The sequence below is a fragment of the Nansenia antarctica genome, assembly GCF_963989245.1.
Source record: "Nansenia antarctica genome assembly, chromosome: 5".
Lineage (NCBI taxonomy): Eukaryota > Metazoa > Chordata > Actinopteri > Argentiniformes > Microstomatidae > Nansenia > Nansenia antarctica.
The window spans coordinates 22,230,430-22,246,849 of NC_137690.1; the positions used below are offsets into that span (position 1 = coordinate 22,230,430).

General features: G+C 48.9%; 1 protein-coding gene across 1 annotated transcript in view; it reads right to left on the reverse strand.

Annotated features, from left to right (window-relative positions):
• hectd4 (HECT domain E3 ubiquitin protein ligase 4) overlaps positions 1-16,420 on the reverse strand; it is a gene marked incomplete at its 5' end in the record, with an annotated part of 36,334 nt that overhangs the window by 1,851 nt on the left and 18,063 nt on the right. Inside the window, 33 exons of the mRNA XM_080533005.1 lie at positions 54-249; positions 502-668; positions 1,119-1,340; positions 1,525-1,628; positions 1,761-1,916; positions 3,546-3,665; positions 3,915-4,061; positions 4,223-4,413; positions 4,819-4,942; positions 5,085-5,188; positions 5,482-5,627; positions 7,514-7,737; positions 8,000-8,207; positions 8,375-9,783; positions 9,928-10,107; positions 10,252-10,457; positions 10,608-10,738; positions 10,859-11,064; positions 11,198-11,379; positions 11,481-11,641; positions 11,754-11,890; positions 12,525-12,662; positions 12,806-12,932; positions 13,038-13,174; positions 13,483-13,720; positions 13,798-13,961; positions 14,306-14,385; positions 14,606-14,754; positions 14,888-15,049; positions 15,171-15,274; positions 15,649-15,764; positions 15,895-16,064; positions 16,207-16,371. Of these exons, the coding sequence (XP_080389131.1) occupies positions 54-249; positions 502-668; positions 1,119-1,340; positions 1,525-1,628; positions 1,761-1,916; positions 3,546-3,665; positions 3,915-4,061; positions 4,223-4,413; positions 4,819-4,942; positions 5,085-5,188; positions 5,482-5,627; positions 7,514-7,737; positions 8,000-8,207; positions 8,375-9,783; positions 9,928-10,107; positions 10,252-10,457; positions 10,608-10,738; positions 10,859-11,064; positions 11,198-11,379; positions 11,481-11,641; positions 11,754-11,890; positions 12,525-12,662; positions 12,806-12,932; positions 13,038-13,174; positions 13,483-13,720; positions 13,798-13,961; positions 14,306-14,385; positions 14,606-14,754; positions 14,888-15,049; positions 15,171-15,274; positions 15,649-15,764; positions 15,895-16,064; positions 16,207-16,371 (6,471 nt within the window). The remainder of the gene's footprint in view (positions 1-53; positions 250-501; positions 669-1,118; positions 1,341-1,524; positions 1,629-1,760; positions 1,917-3,545; positions 3,666-3,914; positions 4,062-4,222; positions 4,414-4,818; positions 4,943-5,084; positions 5,189-5,481; positions 5,628-7,513; positions 7,738-7,999; positions 8,208-8,374; positions 9,784-9,927; positions 10,108-10,251; positions 10,458-10,607; positions 10,739-10,858; positions 11,065-11,197; positions 11,380-11,480; positions 11,642-11,753; positions 11,891-12,524; positions 12,663-12,805; positions 12,933-13,037; positions 13,175-13,482; positions 13,721-13,797; positions 13,962-14,305; positions 14,386-14,605; positions 14,755-14,887; positions 15,050-15,170; positions 15,275-15,648; positions 15,765-15,894; positions 16,065-16,206; positions 16,372-16,420) is intronic.

Below are 16,420 nucleotides of genomic sequence, written 5' to 3' on the forward strand. Positions count from 1 at the left end.
TGATATTCCCTTCTCTATGCTGTTGCAATTCTTTGTACTTTTGTATATGTTACCTTGAGGAACTCCAGGTTGATGTAGGGCAGGCCGCAGGTGCGCAGCTCCACCTCTAGGGGGCTGAGCATGGTGAGCAGCTGCAGGGGGATGATGGAGCCCAGCCCCGCCCGCACTGCTGTCATACACTCCACATTCTGCAGCTCCCGCAGACGTAGACCCCGCACTGCTCGTGCGTACACATCCTTGTTCTCCCAGCTGCACACACACACACACACACACACACACACACACACACACACACACACACACACACAAATGATAATTGTTTAATTAATTAAATGAAAAATAAGCACATACAGTACTCTATCAGGGTGAGAATAAACTACTCTTCATTGCATCGGCACAAAGGAATCACATACAGTACACAGAGCTATAGACATCGTTCAGCAGGAGAGTGCCCAAGCGCACACAGGAGGAGAGTGAGGAGTGGTGCTTCATGTACAGTACCTGACGCAGAGGTGGCGCCCCCCCTGGCACAGCTCCACCTCCTCCCCGGTCATGGTGATGTAGGTGAAGGTGCAGCAGGGGCGGCTGGGCGAGTCGGGGCTCTCTCCTGAGTGGTGCTGGGAGGAGATCTCAGCACACAGGGCCTCCAGCTCCGCCTCCTCGCTCACCTGTGGGGCAGAGGGCAGGGGTCGTTCATGGTCCTGTGTGCCTCAGCTGGTAGAACATGGCATCAGCAACATCTATGGTGGGTTTGATTCCCGCTAAGACCATGATTTAATAAATCAATAATTTGTGCATTCACTGCAAGTGTAAGTATCATATTATTGTATATATTTGTATATGTATTTACTTGTTTAAATCTTATAGTAATTCTTATATTATTTAGTTATTTTGTTAAAACACTGAGCTGCAACGTTTGCAGGACAGGTGCTATACAAATAAAGGTTGTTATTATTATTATTATTATTATTATTATTATTATTATTATGAAAAGGTTAATAGATTAATGGGTACACTGCTACTTTTAATATCTTGTGTAACACATCTTTACAGGCAGTTACTTTATAATGTCCATGACAGCATCTACAACATACAGATTGTCTGTCAGTCTCTCTTACGCTCTCAAACTTCTTGACGTAGTTGTAGGTGAGCAGGTCGGCCTCCTGCAGGTCCTGCTCTGGGTCCAGGTCCTCGCCCACCAGGCCCTTCCAGAAGGAGCCCAGCAGGTCCAGGGGCAGCGGCACATCGGCCCGGATGGCAATGCCCAGCAACTGGCCAAAGAAGTGCAGCAGCTGCTCCTCCGCATAGCTGATTGGACAGGGCGTCAGGATATACTTCCCCTTGGGAAAACAAATAAACACACACAAACTGATTCTTCTAGCCCTTCACTGATCAACTAGTGTACAATCTACACACTTTCTATATTTGGCATGGGACGAGAGACAGCCTATTCTAGGAGTTCTATATCCTATTGTGGTGCTGAAGTGCAAACTGAGAAGGCAGCAGGCAGGCGTGTCCCGGTACCTTGTTGCGGTTGGCTGCTGCGCTGGGGCAGGGGAGCAGCAGGGAGAGGGCAGAGCTCTGGAGTTCCTTACACACCTGCCAGAGGAAGTGCCGGAAGGAGCCACCTAGGGGGACCGCAGATGTCAGAGGGCAACTGAGAGAGTATTATGGCACTATAGTGTCATCCAATATATAAATGCTTGCTTGGAGGGGGGGGGGGGGGGGGGTCAATAGTGAAATGCAGGCAGGACACTCACTGGTGCCGTGGACCTCCTCTCCAGTGAAGCGGATGTTGAAGGCGTAGGTAGGGTCTCCTCCGCTGGCCAGCTTTACACAGAGCTGAGACGAGGGCACACACGACAGCTGGCGCGCTGCTTGGCAATAGTAGGTGTTCTCTGATGAGCGGATCTCTCCTGGATGGGGGGATACGGACACGGACACACACTTTTAGGAGCAAGAACAACTGTATCAACACAGATACACAGAATCACATATTGTTATGTACATAGACGGGCTCAGGGCAGGGCCGGACAGGGAAAATCATTCAGGCCGGGAAATATAGCGCGAAATATAGCCCCAGTCAGGCAGCTTTTTAAGCGAGGGGTCTCGGGGTCCCCCATCATGAACATTTTAGTTACAAAGACTTCATTTCCTGAATTTAATGCATGTGAATCACAAACTAATGAGCCAACAACTGCTATCTACAATGTACTGAACCTCAAATAAAACCAAAGGTACATATCATCAGAAGGAAGACAACACGAGGACTAACATTTAACCACTATTTATTTATTTAATAATAATCTGTCTCTCCAAAGGCTCCAGCCTAACTAGCACTACACTTGCACTGCTACTCTCTACCCATCAAAGGTTTGAGTACACCTGTGTAAAACCATTTTCAGTTTACTGATGCACTACCTATCAAAAGTTAAAATAGCCCTTTAACCAACACAAACATTAAATAACAGACCTTTCAACAACACTGTAATTACAGTAGCCCGAATAATGTGACACATGTAACGCATGTGGCGCGCACGCATGCAGAACGAAGACACAAGACTTGGCGTTGTCGCAATGATTTTAACAATAAAATGATGAGCTCAAATATGAGCTCACTGACTGAAATTGCATGAATTGTCAAATAATATTGAGCACATTAACTAGACTTAACATCTGGCTTTTGACAGGGGACGATGATGATGCATCAGTAAGGTTACCTACTTTAGCTAGCTAGCATGTATATGTTTTATCACTGACTAACCTAGTGGAATTTTGTTGATTTTGACGTTTAGCGGCATCTCCAAGGGCCTTTCTTATTTTCTCTCTCTCCCTGTCTACTCCACCCTTCTTTTTTCCACCGTCCATCTTCAATAAGTTGACAGTTCGCATTATCTTAACTACCTGCTTAGTGGCCTGACTGCGGGCCAGGTCAAAGGTCAAACACCTGAGCAATAATTCCTCCGAAAATTGTGTCATGTCGTCACTAAACAGGTATCATGACAGTTTGGAATATCCAGAAGAATTGCAAAATCTTATTTTGGTAAAAGAAAAAAGTTTAAAGATGGTTTGGACAATAGATTGATAGATGTATTTGCTGGGTAATCAAAAGAAAGTGAGTCTTATTATGGTAGCGGATAAAGTTAACCCTCTAGCCCCCAATAAAATTATAGAATGCTGCTGTAGATGACTGAGGCTATGTTCGTAAATTCGCTCTGGAATCTGATCAGCACTCATGGAATGCCTCTTGTCCAATCTAATTACTTGGTGCCTTTATGACATTGAACCCAGTGTGCGCTCCGGCGCTCTCAGAGCGAATTTACGAACGCAGCCTGAGAATTCTAAATGCTAATTTTATCACATATACTAAACAAATAGGTATAGCTATAAAACAAAGGTAATTGGTAATTAGATTTATATATTAGCATATTTATATTAATGTTCACTCCGCTTTAATTCAATTACACTTCTTATTTCATACTCTTTATTCAATGTTGATGAATGTTTACAGATTGAAGGCCTCAGACATGGGCCTATGATCTCACCTCCTACAATCTCCAGTGGGTCCAGGGTGATCTCAGGGGCAGCGTGGTCTGCAGTGCGTTGTACGGTGGCATTCAGTACCCGGTTCATGACTGTCACCTTGGTATCATAGAAGACCAGGCCTGGGTAGAGTGGAGATAGAATGGGTGGAGAGAGCTTAGGAGGACGCAGCTTGTATCTAGTTAACATGCCCCAGTTACAGTACTCAAAGGCAGTCACACTTTTTACAATGCATCAAGGGTGAGTTTTCCAACAGGTAAATGCACTGATGCTGCACTCCTCGACCCACATACACTGGCCGGTGCATGTGTGCCTTTGGCACAGGAGATGAGTGCTGAGATCTTTGGTTAACTTTGGTAGCCGTCTCTCACCTTTGGCCTCACACAGCAGGGCAGCGATGCTGTTCTGGTAGGTGTGTGTTTGGCGTAGTTCCACCAGCGGCAGGAAGAAGCTCTCCAGGGTGTTGTTGAGTGACTGCAGTAGAGCGAAGCGCAGACGGAGGCTCTCCACAGGCACATCTACACAGACACACGTCATAGTGATCACATGTACATGGACAGTATACACAGACGCTATTATACTACTACTATTAAGTGCAGTCCAATACTATTTCTGCATAATTTCGCCCGAGCACACACACACACACACAGGTTCATAACCAGAGGCGTGGATGACATACTGAGAAGGCAGGCCACACGTGGGTCAGCAGCGTCACTGGGGTCCAGGTACACCTCGTGGGGGTGCAGTCTGGCAGGTGTGATGGCCAAGTGACGACACAGCCTGTTGATGTACTGCACCAGCGCCACATCCATCTCCAGACTCCACCGCCTACAGGCCTTCTGGGCATGGCGAGTGTCAATGCAGGTACACCTGGACAGGGCAGAGGAGGGGAAGCATATGACACCAGATTGACCTTCTCATCGATGGTGTCAATGCCACCCCAAGCATTCTCAAAAGATGTACCCTAGTACCATTAGTACTGTACTTATTATAGCCCTTTCGGACAAAGGTTAAAAGAGGCTACCATAGCGATTCAGTCGTGCATTTTCAAGACTGCGCGTACTGTACAGCCCTGCAGAGCACATGTTACACACATACAACATGAGTCACCAGGACATCAATTCTCATGCTGCACCCCATGTGTGAATACCTGACATTGTGTCATTACGTAACAGCACAGTGTGACCTATGAGCGTTTACTGCAGTCATGTATACTGTGCGTGTGCTGTGCACGGTGCTAGGAATGTGAACTATGCCAGGGTCGGTCAGGCTCACCTTTCAAAGTGGAGGTCGTAACCGCAGGCCAGAATGGCTCTCCACACGCTACGGATGTCCTGCTTGGCGCGATCCACTGCAAACTTATGGAAGCCCTCCAGCATCAGGTACTTCTCATCTGGGACTGCAAGAGAGTGGAATGAAGTATATGAGACAAACAGGAAAAACAGAAAACAGAGACACACCGATGCACACAAAAACATTGAACTCGACTGTGGATGAGGGACAGTGAATACTGTCATAGGGAGCAGATGGATTCCTGATACCTTCAAGCTTCTTGGCAGGGGATTTCTCTGTGTCTTTCTCCTCAGGTCTGGACTTCTCAGGAGACTTGGGCTTCAGGACAGTCTTCTTCTCACTCAGTGCCGTCCTGTCAGAGACACACATGGCTAGGCATGAGAGGTCAACTTCATCATTCACTCACACACAAACGAACTTGACAATCACAAGCTGCAAATTATAAAATGTATTTTCAGGTAAAAATAGATACTGAAATTAACCTTTTTAAGTAGCACAATTGAGAGTGGGATTCACTGAGAGTTTTATTTTTGAAACCTTGCAGTTATACAATTACCAAGCCCATCATTTAAGATGTGGGCGGAAACTAATTCAGGGGTCTGTTACGGTGGGTGGAAGCAGAGTGTGGAATGGAACAGCACTCACCGGACACTGTTGAGCACAGACTTCTCCTTGGTGGGAGGTTTGGTGATGGGTCTCTTGGTGCTCACCACCTTGCCTTGGTGCTGTTCTTTGCCCGCCTTACTATACTTGTTCTTGTTGGGCTTGGGGGTGCCATATTTACGGAGAATCTGTGAAGCATAACTTGTTTACCTTCTGGGAACTGATGTTCTGGCAAATATGGTGCAGTCGGCTGTGCGTGTATGCATGTGGTTGCGAAGGGAAAATGGGTCATATACATTTTGTGCGTATTCATACACTTATTAGGAGTCAAAGGGAACAAAGGAATCGGAGACTTCGGTTGCAGTGAAAACACAGTGTGTCAGAGTTTTAATCTCCCCTCTCACGACTAGCCCAGTGTTTCCTCTATATGCATTTATTCGTGGCGGGCCGCCACGAATACATTTTCTCCGCCACTAATTGATTCAGTCCACTTTATGACCGGAGAACAGAAAAAAATCTGATTGAAGCTAATTTAGGCCGCTTTCAGATCTACATTTCGTTCCAATTTAGGGTTAGGGTTAGTTACAATAGTTACAATATGTTACAATGTTGCAATTAACCTCGTCGCGACGCGCTTGCAAAACAGTTTTGTGATTGGTCCGAATTTAGCGGGACATTTGGATTTCTGGAAATCCCTTCCCTCTCTCTTCGCCCGTCTCCCGTCCCTTTAATCCCGTATGCGTATCCTAATCGAAAATCATCAGCAACGACTGTGGGTTCTTGCATTTACTACTGTTCTCTGGTTCATGTTCTTATACCAGTGCTCACTATAGAGTATTTTAAATGAACATTCGTAATGTAGTCTAGTCTCTGATGTTCATGGTCAACTAAATCAGGCTATTTTGTGAAACAAATAATGCTCCCAAGCAGCCTCGCATCGAACACTAGCTTCGAACTATTCATAGCATAAACGTTGGTAATGTCACAAACGACACAGTATTGGCAGGGGCAAAGAAGGGGAGTCGAATTTTTATTGACAACGGATTTACATGCTGGAAAAACATGCAGCTAAAATTCAGGGAACATTTGGACAATAAGAGACACAACGGAGCTGTGGTCGCGTGGTCGTATTATAGGGCAATATGCGCGGGGCAAAAATAATCTATTGCCTCTAAAATCACCACAAACAGAACGGCGGAGGTACGGGTAAGCAGGCCTCAAAGGTATCATCAAAGGTAAGAGTTGGTTTTCTTTAACTCAGCTGATGCATTACCTTGCTGTTGGTTGTTTACCGAATGCTCCATCTGACTGTCACACTGTGATTTTACTTGTGTAAACAGTTAATGAGTAACGTTAGCCCGTTTTGTGCGTGTACTCTCATGTAGGCCTACTTCGTATTGATGAGCTGATGATCTTTAATTGTGTGTGTGTGTGTGTGTGTGTGTGTGTGTGTGTGTATGTATGTGACTATCAGTCACAAGTTTATATTCTACGGATGTTGTTCAGTGCAGTATGCGCGTTCCCGGTTACCTGTGTACTCATACTTGTGTACTTCATATTCTATGAGCTGATTATCTCTCGTGTACTTCATATTCGATGAGCTGATGATCTTTCTGTGTGTGTGTGTGTGTGTGTGTGTGTGTGTGTGTGTGTGTGTGTGTGTGTCTTAGCCTGTCAGTCACATGTAGGCTATGTTCAGTGCTGTATGTTCGTTCCGCATGTTCTGCTGCAGCTGTAGGATATCTTGGTATTTGATCACCTTCTATATAAAATCACCTGTTCGGCTTTAATGGCTTAACCACTTTTTTTTTTTTTTTTATGTTGCCACCCTCTAGTTTTCGGTGAAATTACGTCTTAGCGCGTGCATGCGAAGAAAAATGCGTGCGCGCCTAAAAAAGGACCACTCCGCCACTAATATGAAAAATCCTGGAGGAAACACTGTAGCCTCATACGTCACAACTGCGAATCAACCTTAAAAGGCCCTCGTTCTATTCCCACCATACAAACCCATGGGTGAATTATATGAATGTCTCTCAGTAGCATCCGCTACACACTCTTATGGGGAGTACAGTACCTGTGTCAGTTGGTCCTCCAGAACCTTCTTGGGAGGCCGTACATTGGTGAAGAAGACGTGCAGCAGATTTCCTGGGGTCTGGGAGTTGATCTGCTCCTTGCTCAGGTAGATGTCAGACACTTTGATGGGTTTGACTGGTGTGAGGCTCAGCATCTGCTCTGAATGAACGCAGCTCTTGAAGATGTCCGTCAGCACATCCCGTGCACTTGGCACCAGCTTGTCCCCTGGGAACACGGAAAGAAGAGATTTAGAGCCTTCCAGATGTAAGCCTCATCTGTACTTGCAGAGTTAGAGGCCATTGGTAGAAGCATTAGTATTTATTTGAAATTAAGAGGGGACCTGTGTGTACACAAACATCGTTAAATCAGTGGTTCAATCATTTTGGGTTAAAGACAAACATCTTTATCAGTGTCAATCAGAGGCAGTTTCGCCAACAGATACATAAAAAACAAACTATTCGCACTTCAGAGAGAATAAACTACCAACCTCTGATAGACTTGTCTGTAAAGTAGTCCTCAAGGGCAGAGCTACCCTGCGTGTCAAAAAGGCTTTGGTTCACACTGGAAGCTGTAAGGATCTCCTCATTGGTCAGCTCCATCAGCTCTTCCTCACCCTCCAAGCTAGACAAGCCAATCAAGTCGCTGCTGTTGAAAAGGCTAGCACGGATCTTCTCAACCTTTGCCCTGGCACGAACCTACATTCAGGAGAAAGCGAGGTAATGCAAGTCTATCTTTTATCATACATTTTATCATCATTTTGTTTTTTATATTGATTTTCATATTTAATGATGATTCATATCAATAATAAATCAAGCCTGAATTGTTGAGACAGAAACATCTAGAATGACAGAAGACAACCCACCTCTATAACGGCGTAGCCCTTGATGGGCCGGACCATGATGACGTTGCTGTCCAGAGAGGTGACTGTGTACATGGAGCCTCCGTCTGACACCGAGGCCGTTTCTGCACTGTCCAGAGGCTCCCCCAGGCTGCCCAGACTCCCCATGCTCCCTGTGCTGCACAGGGATATATCCAGGCTCTCCTGGCTGGACACTGTGTGGGGGTCCAGAGGCCCCTGCTGTGGGGAGGGCACACCAGAGGCAGCGGCGGCGGGCATGAGAGGAGGGGCGGCGAGCAGCTCCTGGTCCACAGAGAGTTCACTGGCGGTGCGGGACACCCCTCCTTGGGAGGAGCTGCAGATGGAGGTCTGGCTGGTGGAGGCCGAGGCGCTCACGCTCATGGCCGGAGTCACACTGCTGGAGCTGTCAGGGCTCTCAGGGCCCCCGTTGTTGGAGAAGCCAGGTCGTTCCGGCTCGGGGCCCACCTTGCTGTCATGGGGGGTGCAGACCCCAGCTCCTGTCTTGGGCTTTTTAGGGTCCTCTTCCTGCAGTGGGATGAAGATCTCGTCCTTGAAGAGCCCCCCGTGGGCGTTGCAGGCCCGGCGGATGGCGCTGCGCACCACAGCCTCCTCCAGGTGGGTGGGGATGCCTGAGAGCACCAGCAGGCGGCTGTGGGCGGTGGGGCCCACCAGGGCCTGGCAGGCATCGGTCACTGCGTCGCTGGTCACACTCAGGCCCTGTGGGTCCTTGTTGGCCAGGTGGCGGAGGATCATGAGGAGGGTGAGGCCGCGGTGGAACCACAGCATGTCCTCAGGCTTGCTGCCCGCCATATTGAGCAGGGCGCTGTCACTCTCTGACAGACGAGTCCCTCCGCTGCCGGAGCCTCGCTTCCCGGAGACCGCCGCGGCGACGGCTGCTGCCCGCTCACGCTTCATCTTCACCTTCTTCCGCTTGGAGAGCAGACTGGGGCTCTGGGGGGTCTGGCCTGGTGACGAGGAGGAGGAGGAGGAGGAGTCGCTGAGGTTAGGGGCGCTGGTGGAGGATAGGGCCCCCACTCCTGAGCCACCCACATTGAGTGGGAGGGTGACCTCTGCCACAGCCAGGCACACCTCCATCAGAGCGTGGAAGTAGGTGGAGAAACGACTCTGATCTGTACCCAGGGCTAGGGCGCCTCCGCCAGAGGATGAGCCGCCGGCCCCGGACCCTGACGCCACCCAGCCTTGGGTCTCCCGGTCGTAGAGCTTGCGGAGCTCCGTCTGCAGGGCCATGAGCACAGCCAGGCAGGGGTTAAGCAGCAGGGCAATGGAGCTGGACAGACCTGCGGGGCTCTTGCGCTGCTCCAGGTGGTGGATCTTGCGGAAGAGCTCAGAGAGCAGATGGAAAGTGAGTTCCTTGATGCAGGGGGCCAGGTCTGTGGTCCAAAGCAGCCCACCTGGAGGGAGAAAGAGGAAAGAGAAACAATTTGAAAATAGTGCCTGACAAATAGGACAGAGTGCTGTATTAAAACACCGACAAGTGACTGAGGGTTCTGGAGAGGTGTCTGACATGTTAGACACCATATGGACATGCCACCTACCCAGCAGCTCGACCACCTGCAGCAGCACAGAAGAGGGCACAGTGTCCAGCTCTTCTTCAGAGTGTTCATTGCTCTCCCCCAGCTTCCACGTCAACAGCTGCTCAACAAACGCCATGGCCAAGGGGAACTCCAACGGCAGGGAGTGCAACACCAGCACTGCGCCAGGAGGGGGCGACACCCCTGAGAGAGAGGACAGGCAAACAAACTGTAGTTATTATACACACATCAAATTTGGCCTTCTACCCATGTGAAAGATAGTAACATACCACAGAAATCTCTATGTTGGAGGGATCTATTTTTTACAGGATAAAGAGAGATACTCACCCAGTTTGATGTGGACCTTGTCTGTGGGGATGATGACAGATGGGTACTGGTTGGTGGTGGGAGGAGGGGTGAGGCCTGTGTTGGAGGGCGAGGCATCCAGAGGGTAGCACATCGCCTCCATCAGATTGAGCTGTCCGTTTCGGCGAACTTTGTGACCCAGGCCGTAAACCATTACCCGCGCCCATGGGGCTTTGTACAGAGAGGAGCTAGTGGAGAGGAGGGGGAGCGATGTAAGAATAATACTAATAAGGGTAGGAATGGGTCACAAATTCTAGCCGTAAGACATGTAGGGTCATCATGGATCATGGCCTTAACTTGATGAGGGAAACTGGGAAGAAAACGTTGAATTAACTCACTCTTTGCGGCAGCCTAGTTGGCTCTCCTTGCAGGAGGCGATCACAAAAGCAGCGCCCGGAAAGTTGACGTCCATGCTGACCTTTGACTCTGACACCGGGAATTCCTCGGACGTGAACTGCTCTGGGGCGTTCTACATAATACAATAAAGAGACAATCAAGATTAACTGCTTGGAAAATGCAGATGACTTCAGTGGCTGAGGGGAGGAATACATTGCGCGCCCTAATCCAGCCGTCCGTTAACCTTGCTGACCTGGAGGAAGCAGCAGATCTGCTTGGTGAGCTCCAGCAAGCTCTCCTCTCCCTGGTGCAAGGCACGTGTGATGGCCACAGTGAGCCACTCCCGGATGGGCTGAGTGTTGCCCTGGTAGAACAGGTCTGTGGGTGAACAGCTCTGGCCCTGCAGGTTGTGTAGTAGAGACTGGGCCAGCAGGATGGAGCTGGAGCTGATGGTACCATCTGCAGGACAACCAGAGAGCAACGTTCAACATGTCGATGAATGGAGACGAGGCAGATTCCACAAGGTTGGATTTGCAAATAAGTCTGAGAACTTCTCTGGTCAGCAATTTTGTACAAAGATAGTCCCACTTACCAGGCAGTGGCGGAGCCAGCAATTGATTGGACAGCAATTGCAGGTGTTCCAGGGTGATGTCACGAACGGCAGGTATGTGAAAGAGACGCGTGAAAGTGTGAGGACTCTTGGGGGCAAAGATATTGAGTAGGGCCATGCGGCAGTAGAGCCGAGCCAGGGCACTCTCACAGCGCAACAGCTCTCTGAAACAAAACAGGTCAGGGAACATGATTTAGCCTCCACAACAGTGGGTGAGAGTTCAGGGTGGATTTTGCACATGTGAATGACTTGATTTGTTTGTTACCGGTGGATCTGAATGTTGCTGCTGTCTAGAGAGACTAGACCATTAGCAGCAGTACGACGGGATCCCACAGGAGGGCGCTCCAGCATCTCTATGGGGTACCAGTAGCGTACCAGGACACCCTCACTGCGCAAGTATGTCTCTACCTGCACCAGCTCATTGACCTAAACACACACAGAGATGGGTCAGAGAACCACTACCAATATCAGTGCCTCATCTCCACTTCTTGACCCTGTGTAAAGAGACCAGGGTCCAGGTCCAGTGTTGTTTACTCACAGGGTCCACATCCAGGACCACTCCGTGCAGGCCAAATGTTTTCAGCATGCCACGGATGGCAAACTTGGGCAGGGCGGTGCCACCTGTAGTGCTGTTGGTGTTGTTGCTGTCTGGACAGCGGATGACCACAGTCAACCCTGAGCAACAGAAAGAGGTTACACTATAGACAAAGCAGTATCGAGGCATTCCAAGTATTGCTTCTGGCCTAAATCATTTAGAAGAGTTTACTTGTCATGAGATGTGTGAAAGACACAGCTGACTCCTACAGGTGCATCTCAAAAAAAGATTATATCATGGAAAAATTCATTATTTTCCGTAATTGAATTAAAAAAGTGAAACTTTCATATATTCTAGATTCATTACACATGAAGTGAAATATTTCAAGCCTTTTTTGTTTTTAATGTTGATGATTACGGCTTACAGCTCATGAAAATCAAAAATCCAGTATCATAAAATATTGGATTACATTTAAAAAATTACATAACATCAAAAAAAGGATTTATAATACAGAAATGGCGACCTTCTGAAAAGTATGTTCATTTATGCACTCAATACTTGGTCTGGGCTCCATTTGCATGAATTACTGCATCAATGCGGCGTGGCATGGAGGCAATTAGCCTGTGGCACTGCTGAGGTGTTATGGAAGCCCAGGTTGCTAGCAGCCTTCAGCTCGTTTCCATGATATTACATTGTTTTTAGATGCACCCGTATATGTTATGAGCTTCATTGTCTGAGGCCTCTGGCACAGCGGTGGGTGGAAGGGCAAGGTACCTTTACGGACTTTGTCGATGGTGAACTTGTTGGCCTCCTCCTTGATGTCCTCAATGGTAGGGAGGTAGAGGTCACGGGGAATACCCCCGTTCTCTTCATATAGGAACTCAACTGTCTGCCGCGCAATGTCAACCATGCCTACAACAAAAAAGCAAAAAGAGCAATGTCAAAATGTGTGGTTTTTAGGGTGTATTTGACTTTGCAAGGCAGTTGGTGGGGAGCTGCTGTCCCAGGCTTATCTAGAACAGGAACAGACACTAGGGGCTAGTACACACGCTCACCCAGCTGCAGTGCTCCCTTGATCTGGTCCAGGCCGGACTTCCTCTCTGCCTCGTTGCGGAAGCGCCGGCGGATGGTGGGAAACACTTTCGTCTCCCAGGCCTTCACCAGCAGAGCGTAGTGGTCCTCCTAAGGTCAGATACATTAAGTGGATGCCACCAATGACAAAACATGGTGGTATTGATACTGGTTTCACAGAACCTCAAGTCGCCAAGCTGGAGTTAAGGAACTCACCCTGGGAACATCGTCGTCATCCTCGTCGTCACTCTCATCGTCAGCGATGGGCGGCGGGTGTGCGTCGGGCCCTGAGGTGACCAGGTTCTCGTAGCTCAGCTCCACTTTGTAGTGGCAGGATGAGTCACTGTTGTACTCTGTCGCAACAGGAGAGGACAAACAACAAAGCCAGTTCTTACAAACGCTACCAACTGGGAGACACACACACACAGACACACAGTGGGGAGGGGTGGGGGTTAACCAAACAGCAGAAACAAAACAGAGGACTGAAATACAAACTCAAGACAACACAAAACAATATTATTCAGCCGATAAAATGAATGACCGAGAATACTGTCTACAGTCCCTCTCTCTCCACTGAGTCAGACACCGGTAGACCAAATGACCAAAGTAGGTCAAACGCATACATGGAGGAAAGGGAGGGGAGAAGGTGATGGGAACATACGTTGCTGGGCAACTGCCACAGCGGCGATCCGACAGGGGGGTCCATGGGAGCCAGAATCAGATGCCACACTGGCACCTGCATCGTTGTCACTGTCTGAAGCCATGGCAAAGGGGAGTGCCTCGAAGTTTAAGCTGATTTCTTCTGCGAGGTCGACACAGAGGTCTGCAGCATTCCGGTGTGCTTGACCCTCAGCATATGCAAATGGTCGGCAACCGAAGTTGGCACGGATCTTTGTGTTCTAAACAAAACACAATATTTTACACATAAGCTACGTTCATGGGGTTATAAAAAATAAAAAAAATAAGACAAGCCCACCTTCTTCTGAATGTGCACCAGAGGCCACATGCCCCCTGCCACATCCTCTAGGAAGGGGCTGAGGCGCTGGCCACAGTAGGTGAAGTAGACCCGTCCTTTGGGGGCCTGGCCAGGGGGTGGAGGGGTGCCCTCGGAGCGCTCCCAGCCAATGCCAGCCACATCACCTATGGGCATGAAAAGAGTGGTCCAACATGAAACATGGGGTAACTAATTATTACTACACTGATGTTGAGACGTGTTAGGATACAGGATGGATAGCACTGAACTGTTCCAGGCATTAGTGTCAACAGTGTGAACTGGTATAGATGGAGAGAATGTTAGAGTAGCAAATCTGGATTCATCATGCATCTGATTTATCGAAGGGAGAGGTATGTAAATTGAGTAATAACATACTCATGTGTAATACACATTTGTTTCCGAAAACCCCAAAAGTTAAATGAGTGATGGGAAAATAGGAGGCAAAGTGAATTTGATGAAAGTAAAATCAGAGGTTGGTTTCCTGTCTCACCAGGAAGTAGGGCTACGTCCAGCCTCACACTCTTCCACTGCAGCAGACTGGAGCCATTATAGTGCACCGCCCTACCATTACTGCCATGGGGGGGCGCCAGAGAGAGAGAGAGAGAGAGAGAGAGAGAGAGAGAGAGAGAGAGAGAGAGAGAGAGAGCGAGAGAGAGAGAGAGAGAGAGAGAGAGAGAGAGAAGGAGGATGAAACAGGGAGGAAAGAGGAAGAGGTCAGCACTCAGTCAGAGACAGGCCAGTGGGAAACCTCACAGAGTGGACACCTGTCGATCGTCATACACAGACATACTTGTGGAAGAGACAGGTGCCGACCGGGTTGGTCCATGCTCCGTCTCTCTTCTCCGCTTCGGTAGCAAAGCCGAAAGACACAATAGGACCGCTATCGTCTTCTGAGTCTCCATAGGAGACGATCTCTATCTCCCAGTAAAAGGAAGGAGCCTACATGAGAATGAGAGCAAAACATTGATTGAACAGTGAATCAATGTATGCTACTTCACTGGAGAAAAATGATATGTAATATATGTTTGCATTTAAAATGACAAATGCCAGTCAATGGACTTGTAATGCCCACCTGAACAGGTACGGGTGAGGTGGCGTAGATGAACGTGCCCCTGGGCAGCCCCCCTCCAGCGCTGGGGTCAGCCAGGAAGGTCACGGAGGTCAGGCGGGAGGAGAACATGCAGGCACGTACCGGAGGGAACACCCTGGATGGACACCATGTGATCTCCTTGGGCTGGGAGCAAGAGTGGAGCAAAGGGTTACATCAACACAAAGCTGCACCTGCAGTCTCATATGTATGTCCATCATTAGATTTAGACCTAAGTAGATCGATGAGAATAAAGTTGACACCCCACCTGGCGCCTGTCTGTCTGGAGGGGTGGGGGTGGCGGGCGGGCACAGTCTCGGTACAGCATCCTCACTCTCTCACACTGCGCCTCAACCATGCCCAGGCGCTCCCCTGCACAACACAACACACAACAACACGGGTATCGACACAGCAGATACAGTCCTGTGTTATTCCTCTTTATTGGAATTGTTTTTTTATGGATTGGAATGTGACAATTGATCATTATTGAGTTAATACCAATGTCTGGTCTAAATTTCATGTGAATAGCTGCATTGGAAATATGTTGAATTGCAAAAAAAAATGTGTTGATGCCTTGAAGACTTATTTCCCCCACTGCATGTACAGGGTAATATTTCAACACAAATCAATACTACTGTCATATAGCGAGATCCTGGTCAGTGAGGATACATTAGGGCTTCGGTGCAGCACTAGGGAGGTGGTGGACAGTCAGAGAGCCACGTTACTGGATCAGAGTGGACACTCACCGGGGCTGCACTCCTGGGCCACCAGGTTCAGCACCTCCACAGCAGCAGGACACTGCTGGATAAACTCCTCACAGAACGAGCTGTCCTCCAGGAGCTGGGCCATGACCAGGCATGCCCTGGGAAGCAAACAAACACACGCAGCAGGTTGAACGCTACACGCTGACTCAGCAAAACACATGTACTACATAGAGATGTGGGGGGAAAAAACACTTGGCACCACAAGTCCTTCATAGCGTCTTGTCTCACCGTGTTCTGATTTCAGCCAGCAAGCGGACCGCAGCCATGACAGGACTGGAGCCATCCCCTGATGCAGGGAGGGAGGTGTGGATGGAGAGACTGCCCTCCTGTGGCAGGAGCATAGACTGCACCGCCTGCACCACCTTCTCTGTGATAGACAGCTTGTAGAGGGGCAGGGCCTGAGAGATGGGGAGGGAGGGGGGGAGGGTACAGGGATAAGAAATACACATCAAATGAATCGACTGCCATCATAGACCACAGCAAATGGAGAGTTGAAAGGTTAGTTGGAATGACTCCCTCATTCAACTGCCTTGCCCTTACCTCAGAGCGGGGTGTGCAGAGGCGGGATATGGGCACCGTCAAGATGTCAGAGGCCTTGCACGCCCTCCTGTACTCACAGGAGGGAAACTTCACCGTGGCGATGCCCTCCTGCTCATTGATGGACATGACTATGCCCACACTGCCCAGCACTCCTTTGCCCACCACCTGAAGGTGAAGACCAGATGAGAAACACTCACTCATTGCTGCTTTTCGA